The sequence below is a fragment of the Solanum stenotomum genome, chromosome 11, assembly GCF_019186545.1.
Source record: "Solanum stenotomum isolate F172 chromosome 11, ASM1918654v1, whole genome shotgun sequence".
NCBI lineage: Eukaryota > Viridiplantae > Streptophyta > Magnoliopsida > Solanales > Solanaceae > Solanum > Solanum stenotomum.
Genome location: NC_064292.1, coordinates 50,877,203 through 50,890,597, shown reverse-complemented (window position 1 = coordinate 50,890,597; position 13,395 = coordinate 50,877,203). Strand labels below are relative to the sequence as shown.

At 33.3% G+C, this 13,395-nt stretch overlaps 3 protein-coding genes across 15 annotated transcripts in view; 2 read left to right on the top strand and 1 right to left on the bottom strand.

The window, feature by feature from the left end:
- LOC125844341 (beta-D-glucosyl crocetin beta-1,6-glucosyltransferase-like) overlaps positions 1-13,395 on the bottom strand; it is a 133,912-nt gene that overhangs the window by 32,798 nt on the left and 87,719 nt on the right. Inside the window, exon 2 of the mRNA XM_049523652.1 lies at positions 5,592-5,680. Coding sequence (XP_049379609.1) covers positions 5,592-5,680 — 89 coding nt within the window. The remainder of the gene's footprint in view (positions 1-5,591; positions 5,681-13,395) is intronic.
- LOC125844329 (rust resistance kinase Lr10-like) overlaps positions 1-13,395 on the top strand; it is a 368,189-nt gene that overhangs the window by 268,689 nt on the left and 86,105 nt on the right. For 3 of the 13 annotated variants that reach the window (XM_049523626.1, XM_049523623.1, XM_049523627.1), the window contains exon 4: positions 4,002-5,233. The exons of 6 other annotated variants lie outside the window; for them this stretch is intronic. In XM_049523626.1, the coding sequence (XP_049379583.1) occupies positions 4,002-5,137 (1,136 nt within the window). In that variant the 3' untranslated portion in view covers positions 5,138-5,233. Of the gene's footprint in view, positions 1-4,001; positions 5,234-13,395 lie in introns of those variants that run through there. 4 more of the 13 variants (XM_049523625.1, XM_049523628.1, XM_049523637.1 and 1 more) reach the window with 3 other exon arrangements.
- On the top strand, positions 2,720-3,612 carry LOC125844370 (uncharacterized). Its single transcript, XM_049523674.1, has one exon. It carries the CDS (start codon positions 2,732-2,734, stop codon positions 3,437-3,439), a length of 708 nt encoding a protein of 235 aa, XP_049379631.1. The 5' UTR covers positions 2,720-2,731; the 3' UTR covers positions 3,440-3,612.

Here is a 13,395-nt window from a genome sequence, read left to right as displayed (position 1 = left end):
GACTATTAAATGATATTTTTGATAGAATATTACTCTAATTTATCAACAATTTAAAAAAGAGTGTAAAAGGAGTTAAAAAGAAAATAATGTGAGTATTAGTAGAGAGAGTGTAAGAAAATAAAACAATATTTTCTTGATTTCTTCTAGTTGAATGGGGTTGAAGAGAATAAAATAATAATTTTAAATATATACTTTTTATCATAAATAATCAATGTTTTTCTATAAAAAATTAACACATAATTTATTCTTAGTAAAAAATTGAGGAAGGCCAATGCCTTATTAAACTATACATAGAGCCGGCCCTGAGTACAACAATAACAATACGATTCTTTGTCCCAAACATTGTTGGATTGGTTATGTTTATTTGACATAAACATTACATCAACTATAATCAATCAGCATAAATGTCTACCTCAATGGAATTATCTAACAAAGCTATTGGATCAGATGAAAATGTCTTAGAACTTCCCATGATCTGATGGACAATCGGTTGAGATTAAAGAGGCTGAGGAGGTACTTGTAGCACTTCGACTTCGCCTTCAAGCATTTCAACTACTTTACTCATTGAAGGGCGTTGTATCGGATTTGTTTGTATACACCATAATGCAATCAAACTCAGCTTCCTAGCAATCTTCTTTTCATCATTGTTCGCTCCTTCATCCACCACAATCTCTTCCCCCTTGTTGAACTTATCGTAAATATAATAAGGAAAGTATTGGCTGGAATTCTCTTCATTTGCAACTTCATTTCTCTTCAAGTCCAACATTTCCATTAGCAGCATTCCAAAGTTGTAAACATCAGCTTTGTACGAGATTGCTCCAATGCTTCTGCTGATCAACTCTGGAGCAACATATCCAATCGTTCCACGAGCAGCTGTGAGAGTCACAATGTTCTTATCTGTTGGATATAATTTCGCAAGCCCAAAGTCAGAAATCTTTGGAATGAAATTCTCATCCAAAAGAATGTTGTGTGGTTTGATGTCAAAATGCAAAATTCGTACATCACAGCCTCGATGCAAATACCCGATTCCTCGAGCCACTCCTAGAATAATGTCATACTTCCTCTACCAACTTAACAGAGGACTTCCTTCTTGACTGGTACTGATGTACTTATCAAGTGATCCATTGGGCATGAAGTCGTAAACAAGAGCACGCTTTGTTCCCTCAACGCAGTACCCCACGAGCAGTGGCGGAGGGAGGATTTTCATCAAGGGGGTTAAAAAAAAAAATTAATCACGCAATACAAATTTTGCATTTTGCCTTCCTCAATTTTTTACTAAGAATAAATTATGTGTTAATTTTTTATAGAAAAGCATTGATTATTTTTGATAAAAAGTATATATTCAAAATTATTATTTTATTCTCTTCAACCCCATTCAACTAGAAGAAATCAAGAAAATATTGTTTTATTTTCTTACACTCTCTCTACTAATACTCACATTATTTTCTTTTTAACTCCTTTTACACTCTTCTTTAAATTGTTGATAAATTAGAGTAATATTCTATCAAAAATATCATTTAATAGTCGAAAAGTGTTGAACAAATTGAATTGTAAATTCTTTTTCCATTTCTTCTTACATTTTCAAGCATTACAACAACCATAGTAAAATGTGGGGTAACCAAATTATCAACTTCATCAAAGTTATTGTTCTAACTCTTATATTTATTTGAAATTTGTCAACTTATTACTTGTAGAACTATGTTAACAATTCATATAATGATTGCCCGAGTAAAATAATATTTTTCAACGTTGAATTACTAAAATCTTATTTAAAACTAATAATTGAAAAAGAAATCGAATAAATCATTTATATATATAAAAAAATATTAAGTAATACTTTGCATTTAAAAATGTAAGAAAAATAAATTTTAAATAAATGCATGTGAAGTTTATTTAGATTTTAGGCCTCTAATTAAGATTTCGTTTTAGGCCTCCGATTACGTTGAGCCGCCCCTGGTTGTACTAGTTATATTAAAGACATAATACATAAAAATGCCATTTAATTTGGCCTCAACTCACATTTATGCGTAGAAACTTAAACATATATAAAGTTAAACAAATAGAAACACGCATCCTGCGTGGCATCCTTACAAGGAAATTTGAATCCTACAAAAACCGAACCGAACTGAATTATTTCGGTCTGGTGTTCGGTACACCTATGCAAGAACCGAAAACCGAAAAAAATTGAAATTGAACTGAATTTACCGAATGTCAAGCCCTATGAGTCCTACATGACATAATACATGTAGGACATCACATAGGACCCAAATTGTCATGTAGGATGTCATGTAGGACGCATGTGTCTTTGTTCAACTTTACACAAGTTCAAGTGTATTAGTGCACACCCTAAGTTGGAGGACATAAATATAAAAGAAATATTCATGTATTATGCCTATAAATAAATATATAAAGTCACAACTGTTCAACACAAATACACAATTTGAGCAAAAGGCGTGTTTGGCATATGGGGGAAACATGACATTTCCATCTCCCTCACTAATAAATTGGTAAACCGTCAAAGTCTTCCTCATGAGGGCCCTTCATCAAATTGCAACTTCCCCATCAAGGACCAAACACAAGTCTTCCATTGGCTTGGGACCCAAAGGAGTAATATTGGTAATTGAAAAGTCCACAAAGCTTCAACTTGCTAGATTGTTTAATTGCATTTTTACTCTTATATATGATAACAACAATTATTGTGAAGTCTCAGCTGAACCTGAGTAATACACAAATGTCTAAAGGAAACTCTCTGCTTAAATACTTTATATTAATCCTTCAAATCATCTTTCTGCAAACATGCCATGCTCGGAAGAGCAAACACTACTGTCCTCCTTCTGCTTGTGGCGATATCCGTAACATAAGCTACCCTTTTCATTTAAACACCGATCCAAAATATTGTCGTTTTACAGGATTTGAATTAGCTTGTGAAGGTAACCAAACAGTTATATGGTTTTTCTCCAAAAAGTTGCACGTTCAAGGCATCGGCTATGATAATCAGACAATTCACCTGGTTGATCCGACTTTACAAACACAAGGACAAGATGATCTATGTTCTTTCAGACCTCAGCTTAATTTCTACCAATACAATATAATCTTTCAATCATATACGTATACTAATGGATATTATAAAACAATAGCTGAGCCTATCTTCATGTTCAACTGTCCGTTTGCTGTTAATAATTCTTCGACATTTGTGGAAATTAGTGGCTGCAAATTAAGCAGATACACTTATTTAAAGATTGGAGAAATGAATGTCTCTGAAGTGAGTGATGGATGCAGAGCAGAATTTATAGGCTTTACCTCATGGCCCAATATTAAAGATGCAGAGATCAACATTTCCCTTTCTGATTTTCATCAAGCAATCCTTTATGGCTTTGAGCTCTCTTATCTGTATTGGAATTTCGGAAAAAGGATAAGTAACGACTTCAACTATATATGATTTTCTCCTTTATTAGGAAAACAATGGATTCACTCACTACAATTTGATTTCTTCATGTCTTTGTAGGTGTTGCTTTAATGATTCTCGGTGAGTACTCAAACTTTTCTCTACATATGCTTTTAATTCTCCATTGATCTCTCATTCTAAATATTTTGCACTTTAATCAAACCAGGGATCAGCTGTATGTCACCTCTGCTTTTCCCGAGTAAGCTCTTATTACTTATATATCCCTTCATTAAGCTGTATGTTATTTGGCTGTACAAAACTTATCATTCCATTGATCATGTGTTTAAATGGCCTCACTGGCATAAAAGTGAGCACGACACAAAAATTCGAAATACAAAATTATTAGTAAAGATGCTAATAGAAATCTGCATTTGTGAAAACTAATTTCTTTGAATCCTTTATACGGCATGATGATATAAGTAAAGATTGTGTACCTTATAGTGTTAAGTCTAGAAAGCTGTTAATAGCAATATTTCTGAAAACATAGCCTTCTATCTCGTTCTATGTTTTGTTGGCCTAAGGGGAAGTTACTTTCTATGATTTCTCAAACGTGCAGTGTATTTGGTAGCAAAATTTGTGATCGGCCTTCCGTTGGTAATTGCATTTCTCGTGTACAAATTCAAAAGGAGGCATTTGTCAATGTATGATACAATTGAAGGCTTTTTGCAAACACAAAACAATTTCATGCCTATAAGATATAATTACTCCAACATAAAGAGAATGACAAGAGGATTCAAAGAGAAATTAGGCGAGGGGGGTTACGGAACTGTGTACAAAGGAAAGCTTCAAAGTAGAAGGGATGTAGCAGTGAAGATGTTGAGCAAGCCTAAAGCCGGTGGGCAAGATTTCATGAATGAAGTAGCTACCATCGGAAGGATTCATCATGTCAACGTGGTTGGACTCGTGGGGTATTGCGTTGAGGGAACAAAGCGTGCTCTTGTATACGACTTCATGCCCAATGGATCACTTGATAAGTACATCAGTACCAGTCAAGAAGGAAGTCCTCTGTTAAGTTGGCAGAGGAAGTATGACATTATTCTAGGAGTGGCTCGAGGAATAGGATATTTGCATCGAGGCTGTGATGTACGAATTTTGCATTTTGACATCAAACCACACAACATTCTTTTGGATGAGAATTTCATTCCAAAGATTTCTGACTTTGGGCTTGCGAAATTATATCCAACAGATAAGAGCATTGTGACTCTCACAGCTGCTCGTGGAACGATTGGATATGTTGCTCCAGAGTTGATCAGCAGAAGCATTGGAGCAATCTCGTACAAAGCTGATGTTTACAGCTTCGGAATGCTGCTAATGGAAATGTTGGACTTGAATAGAAATGAAGTTGCAAATGAAGAGAATTCCAGCCAATACTTTCCTTATTATATTTACGATAAGTTCAACAAGGGGAAAGAGATTGTGGTGGATGAAGGAGCGAACGATGATGAAAAGAAGATTGCTAGGAAGCTGTGTTTGATTGCATTATGGTGTATACAAACAAATCCGATACAACGCCCTTCAATGAGTAAAGTAGTTGAAATGCTTGAAGGCGAAGTTGAAGTGCTAGAAGTACCTCCTCAGCCTCTTCAATCTCAACCAATTGTTCATCAAATCATGGGAAGTTCTACGACATTTTCATCTGATTCAATAGCTTTGTTAGATAATCCCGTTGAGGCAGACATTTATGCTAATTGACTATAGTTGATGTAATGATTATGTGAAATAAACATAGCCAACCCAACAATGTTTGGGACAAAGAATCGTGTTGTTATTGTTGTACTAGTTATATTATAGACATAATACAAAATAATGCCGTTTAATTTGGCCTCAATTAACATTTATGCGTAGAAACTTAAACATGTATAAAGTTGAACAAATAGACACATGCATCCTACTTGGCATCCTAAATGGTATTCTATGTTTTTCTCATTATTTCAACCTCAATATATTTTGAAGACAAACAAAAACACCTTACATACAATATTATTTTGCTAATTGAATCATAAGATTCACTTACTACTATTCCTACAAAGTTCAATTAACTCTTGAGCAGCAGCATCCATCTCTTCATCTCTTATAGATTTTAAATTCTTGCTTATATCTCTCACTTTAGCCCTCAAATTTTCCCCTTTTTTCCCTGTTATGACACCTTTAAGAGTTTCCGCAATTTCTTCTCTGTGAATTTTCCCATCATCATCTCTAACAATCTCCACCGCAACTCCCAATTCTACGACCAACCTAGCATTCATTGGTTGATCAAGATGCATAGGCATGGCAATTATAGGAACCCCAAAATCTATACTTTCCATTACTGAATTCCAACCACAATGACGTATAAATCCTCCGGTACTCGTATGATTTAGAATTCTTAGTTGTGGTGCGAATTTGTCCAAAATTTTTCCCCTTTCTCCAATTCTTTCAAGAAAACCTTTTGGTAAAGCATCTTCGAGATTTCGCTTTTCCCCTTTTGGAAATCTTACAACCCATATGAAATTAACATTACTTAACTCCAACCCGAAAGCTACTTCTTCCATAACTTCTTTTGACAAGAAATACTCAGTCCCAAAGGAGACAAAAACAGTTGAATTCTCATCTTTTATTCCTAGCCAATCGATGAGCTCCTTATCATCTGCGTCATTAGTGATTGGATCTTGGACTGGTGGACCAACTGGAACAACTTTCCAATTGCTCAATTCAAGGCAATAATTAATATATTTGGCTTCTATAGTTGTAGAAGTACTCATCAACATGATTTGCATATTTCCATCAGCTAGAAGATCTCCATCATCAGGTTCTTCCTCTTTATTAGATTTCGCCACCATTTCACTCAATCTTACTTGCTCAATTTTCCTGAGATAAATAGCAGGGAAAGGGAATTCAACCTCTGGCTTCCTCAGTATGTTGAAAGAATACGAAAACACAGCTGCACCCGAAGTTACAAGCTTAACAGCTGGAATGTTGTGTTCATTCGCGACACGTTTAGCCCATTGCAGCAATATGTGATAAATCACCAAATCAGGTTTCAGATTTTCCAAGATTTTTGTAAAGTTTGGTTTGGACGTTTTCAGGGCTTTTTGAAGGATGTGATTGACATTGAGTGGGAGACCATTGGTAGTATGGTAATGAGGAGGAAGTTCGGGTAATTCTGGTAAGTGAAGTTTGATAAGCTGAATCGAATCAGCATACTTCTCAGGGATTTTCTTGATGGTGGATTTGAGATTTATCGGCGTAGAACAGAAGTAAATCAAGAATCCTCTGTCCGCGAGTTTCTTAGCTACATTTAGATATGGAGAGATGTGTCCATAAGCCAAAAATGGGAACATCAATACCCTTAAAGTAGCCATGGTATGCTTTGTTTTTCTCTAGAGTGAAAGAAGGATGAGAGAGGAGCTCTTTGTGGTGTTGGTGACATTGGCTATCTTTATTTATTAAATGAAAGTGTGATGACTTTATGATAAAAGTTGACTATGTGTTACAATAAAGTTTAAATCTGAGATATCTGATTAAAGACGGAAGAATAATTACCAGAAGTAAAGTAAGTACTCCTTCCGTCCCATTTTATATGTCACGTTTTTACTTTGCACTTGCATTAAGAAATGATGTAACTTTACCCTTCTACCCTTATTTAATTTTTTTGGACCTCAAGGGCAAAAAAAAGGAATAATATGATAATTTATGCATTGATTTTATGAAATGACAAATATTATGGATCAACTATTTACAGAAAAGGATGATATATAAAATGGGACGGAGAGAGTAATTGGTCGCCGTTTTTTATAGAAAAAAAAATCGAATGTAGACCTAGCAAAATTTAATGCAAAGTGACCACTTGTGTGATTGTTTTATTTAGAATATTAAAGTAGAAAATTTAGGCACATTTAAAAGAGGTGACTTTATAGGTAATGAAAACTTTTACTAGTGCGTAGAGAGAGTATCTATAAGACTATAATTAAGTAGATTAAAAGAATAGTTAATGGTCGAAAAATATTTGAATTAGAGGTTTTTCAAGTCAATATCATACCTTAGTTATCAAATGTTTCTTTTAATTTAATTTTTATAACTATCATCATCAATATATTAAAACACACCTTAACTATAAGTTATTCATGTTTACTATTTGGATTAATCACTATCCTTTGAATAGCAAAAGGGAACAACGGATATTTGATGTGTATCTTTTTAGTACTTGGATAATGATAGTTTATAATTTAGGAAAAAGAAAATAGCTGATATTAGGGGTGTAAAGCTTGCAAAAAGTGATAGTTCAAGTGCGTTTTTGATCATTATCTCTAAAAAGAACTATTTTTAGGTAAATTTGTAAAAAAAATCTTGTATGTATATTTTTAGTTTTTTTTAAATTTTTTTATGTCAATGCAAATTATATCACATAAATTGATACGCATAAAGTATGTAAAGAGTACATTGTAAATAGATTATTATTAGGTGCTCAACTTGGTTGTGAGCTAGTTGAGTACGTGTTGTATATTATTTCATGGCTTTATTTATAGGGAAAATTGTGCATTATAGCAAATTATTAATTCAAAATAAATGATATGGCTACAGTTTCATTTAATTCTAATTCGTAGCAAACGCTTTACTATTCTCGCCTCTCTCCCCTGAATCTCGCTAGCCACTCTCAGTTTTCTCCCTTGCCTCTCTCACTTTTATACAAACACAATTGTATAAAGCGAGAGGGACTGTATATACAAATACAAATTTCTCCGACCTATACACTTATAATTATACTAATATAAATCTCCCTCTGCTCAGTTCTCTTTTGTCTTTCTATCTCTTTCTCTCGCTTATACAAACACAAATTATACAATTACAATGTACAATTTGTGTTTGTATAAAGTGAGAGAGAGATTTGATATACAAATACAAATGTTTTAACTCGATTCAATTGTATATTAACTCGATTTAATTGTATACAAATTCAAATATTATGCAGATATACAAAACAATAATTGATACATATACATAGTAGCTACATATATACAATTATCTAACTGATGTACATATATACAATTCACCTCTCTCCACTCTCTGCCCTCTCTCGCTAGCATCTCTCCTCTCTCTCCTAATCTCGCTCGCTACTCTAACCTAACACAAGGAACATATTCATATAAAAACACAATTTTCATAGATATAGACGCCCGATTTATACAAATTGCCATGATTTTATATAAATCAGATATCTGCGATCTATACAAATTAGATTCTCCATAGCAAATATAAGCGCAAATATCAAAACTGTAGCTATAAAGCGCTAAGACACTTTGTAGCCTCCCTCTCATTAGATGTGGTGCGCACTACACATCCATGAAAATAACTCTACCTAGTGCGGTTTTTCAGACATCCTAATACACTTAAACCTAGTGCTCTGATACCAAGTTTGTCACCCCCCGAGACTACGCCCGAGACGCGGACACGGGACCTAGGACCACAAGTGATCCCAACCTAACCCTGTTGGCATGATCATAAGCATACTAAAGATAATAAATGGATGCGGAAGCTAAATCATAAATAAAATGAAAAGATAGGGAATACCCAAATACTATAACTGAGATATATGAAAACTGATAAGTTTAATACAAAGAAGATATTAACTCAATACTAAGCTGAATCTAACTATGTTTGAAAATAGCTTTTAACTTACTAGAAATGCTAGGACAGGCCCTAACTAAGTCTAGCAAAACTGAAACTAAAGGACTAAAATACTGAACAGAAACTCATGACTATTGTCCTCGGAGAATGAGGACTCACCACTAATTCTGCTGAACTGGAGATCGGGAACCGATCTAAGCGTGATCTGGATGCTGAGAACCTGAACCTACATCACGAGAGGATGTAGCACAGAGTATGTATCAGTACTTGAATGGTACTGAGCATGCAGGATAAAATACAGCTGAAATAACATATAACTGAACAAAGCAAATAAGCAAGGACATAATCTGAACATGTTATATATACTGAATACTGATATAACTGAATGCAGTGACCAATTTATAGCATGTTGAAACTGAATACTGGATATACTGATAAATGGTCAATGCAATAGGATCTGACTGAACTGTGGGAGCAACTAATAACCGATAATAAAACCACATGAGTTAAATGTCGAATCCGATGTATACGCCCCATCGAGAGGACCCAATATACCTTGCTAGAGGTATAGAGGCATGCTGGCGTGATCACTGAAATGATGCCTACAGAGGGGACTTACAACCTACGTGGCTAGTAGTTTTGGGACTATTTGGGTACGCTAAACCCTAGTCTAACTCGGTATTATGCTACTCCCAATAGATTAAGTAATTAACACATTATGACTGAATTTCTGTAAGTTACTGGATAGCTCAAACTGAACATGCAAACTGAGAATGCAATAATTAAATTGATATTGATGCATTAATAATTGATTCAAGTATAACTGAATAACTAAAATATCTGACCTAACATGTGTAATTCATGAACTAAAGAAATACATAGCTAAAGTTCTGAAATTCATACATTAAATTGAATATTAACGTACTAATTTGATTTGGATCATTCTAACAGCTAGGAACCCAACAATTCTAACATTCAAGAAACCCTAGGTCTAGTCATAATAAGGGAATCAAGAAACTGACTGAAAACTAGGGACCTAATGGGTGAAAGGAACCCACTAGTGAAATCCTACATACTTGATGATGAATTCCATGGAGAAATCTTTAGATTTCGGGGCTGGAGTTGATGGAACCTTGTTGCGTTCTTGAACTAGGGTTCTTGACTTCTCTTCTCCTCTTACGCTCTAATTTTTCTAAGTTTTGATTAATGATTTGACTTAGGTAAGTTCTAGTTATGTTTCTAGGCTTAAACTAACTAAAACCTCATAATTTAGGGTCTAAACGGCGTAGATTAGGGGTCCAACGAAATAGGAAAAGACCAAAAGACCCCTGACTTAACTGCTGTCGGAGTGATCGACGGGTGGGACCTACGGGCCGTAGGTCAATCTACGGTCTGTAGATTGGAGTCGTAGGTTAAGTCTACCCGACATGGCTGCACTAAAATGAGTATAACTTTTCACTTGGAGGTTAGATTTTAGCAAACTTGGTGGTGTTGGAAAGAGGATTCAATTATCTATCATATCATAGGTCATGGGACATATAATTTCTTTTGTGCTAAGAGTTATGACTATTTTAAGTTGACCCAATCAACAATTTTCCTCTAACTGGCTGCGGAGCCTCACCTATGGTCAGACCTATGGACTGTGGATCGAACTACGGTCCGTGTTGGTTAGCTGTCGTTTGCGTCAGAGGCTGGGTCAAGGGGACCTCGATCCACGGACACAGACCACGGACCGTGGGTCTGTCCGTGGGTCGAGACTTAGCCGATTTCTGAGCTGGGTTTGGGGAGGGGTTGTAGTGGTGAACCACGGACCACTAGCATGAGCTGTGGTCTAACCTACGGTTCGTGGATGGCAACCGTGGGTTGCACCTGCAACTTCTCAAAATCTGCATTTTTGGTCTGTTTCGGATATAGGGTGTTACACAGGGATTATTTGTTGTCAAGTGTTTGGTTCATTGCTTTCCACTTAATCTTGTGTTTGATTTAAAAATCTACAAAAAAATTCTTTCCTATTATACCCTTGTGTTATTATGAGATTGTTAATTTCATGTAATTGGGTCAAGGTAGATAACCGCCGGACAATATTATTTTTTTGTAGGATTTTCTATTCCATTTAACAAGTTAAGTCAAATATATATATATATGCATAAATTGTAATAAATTTTAAGGTGTGATGTACCACTTTTAAGGAGATCATTAATGGCACAGTGTATTTCTAACTTTTTGTTGGTCAAGTATATCTTAAACTTAACATAGATTTAAGACTACTTAAATTGTTCAATACCTAAAGCTTGTTTTTTTAAAAAAAAAATAGTTCAAGTGGTTAATCGACAAACTATCTTGAATAAAAAAAGTCAAGAAAAATGGAGAATTTTTTTTTAGTGAAATCATTAAATTACACAATACGAATTTGGAGAATTAAAAAAGAACATTTATCACCATTTCAATATAAATAAAAAGGAAATTAAATTACAAAAGAAATTTAGGAAAAGGAATAAGGGGATAGTTTAGTCATTTAGGGATCTTATCCGAGGTTTGTTAAACCTTGGATTAGTTATCCCTCCATTTTCTAGGGATAAGATAAGACCACATATGGTGGATACGAAATCCATGGATTAAATAAAATAAAGTAATCAAACAATGTATTAGATGGACTAAATTTTAATCCATGGATTATTTTATCTAATACCGCCTACCAAACGGGTCCTTAAACTTTTATAAACTAGAACAAATAGACACATGAGACCTACGTGATGTAATACACATAGAACCCAAATTGTCATATAGGACGCATGTGTCTATTTGTTCAACTTTACACAAGTTCAAGTGTATACTTGTGCACACCCTAAGATCGAGGTCATAAATATAAAATGAGGTCAAGTTAAAAGACATATTTATGTATTTTTTTAATTTAAAAAAATATTTTAGACTAGTTTTAAGAGTCGCCACTTAATTTTTAAGAAAAATCAAGAAAACTACTTTTTCAAAAGATTAAAACAGAAATCTAATGAAAATATTCAAAGGGGTTCGGGGTTCATATTAGTATTTCAGGAAGGGTTTGAAAGCACCCGAAATGCCCGCTAATACGCGGTTATTCGGCAATTAATTATTTGGCTAAATCTGTTTGACTAGTTACCGAATGAACGAATTTTATAACTTAAAATCATTTAAAGAGGAAAACGGAATGTTGTGCCGTAATTGTCCTATCTTTAGAAAAATCACCTTTTTGAAATATTCTAAGTATAAAACAATTGGAAAAGAATACTTAGAAAAGAGTCGCCACTTAATTTTTTAAAGAAATTAAGAAAACTTATAATTTTCAAAGATTTAAAAAGAAAAATCATTTGAAAATACCAAAGAGGGTTCGGGGTTCAATTTACACTTCGAGAAGGGTTTAAGCATTCGAAGTGTCCGCTAACATGCGGTTGACCTGCGGCTTGACTAAAATATATTTGACTATTTTTAGAAAAAAAAATAAAAAATAAAATAATTTAACAGAAAAAAAAAAAAACTTATAACATATTTGATTAAGAAAATAATTAAACAAATGACGCATTTTATTTCATCTTTATTTTTTAGAGGAAAGGATCCAAATTGATACATTCGACTCAAAATACAAGTGATTGGAATATTAATAAAACTAGATTAATTAGAATTTATTTAATTCATTTTTAAACCAATTTGATAAATTAAAACATGAAAACCATTTCTTATTAATTGATTAACCCTTTTTTTTTTTTTTTTTTTGAGAAAATGACTTAAGTAAGTATATATATATATATATATATTATTTATTATTATTAATCAATTGAAAAGAATTTGACTAACACATTTTAAAGTTTATTAAAAATAAAAATAATAAAATAAAAAAATACTTCAACTTAGAACAATTTTGAAATGAGTAAAAAAAATGATTTAAATGAAGAAAACCCTTAAAGAACATATCTTAAAAAAATATTTAGGGAAAATAATTTAACATAAAAATATATAATATTTTATGATATTCGATTAACTTTGATAAAAATAGTTAAATAAAGAATAATTTTTAAATTTTTGGAAAATTGGATCTTAATTGAAACAACTTGGTCAATTAGGATTTTAACAAAACTAGATTAATTAAAATTTATTTGCGTCATTTTTTAGAGATAATAATTCGAACCAACTCGGTAGACACACCAAGACATTATTTTAATCTAATTAAAGATAAGTGAAAGTTTTGACTAAAAATATTTGAATAAGCATAAGAGTTGATAAAAAATGAATTGTTTTTAAAGAAACTAACATAAAGAACATGATTTATCTTTTGGGGAATTTAATTAAATTAAGTCGCAATTAAGAAAAAAAAA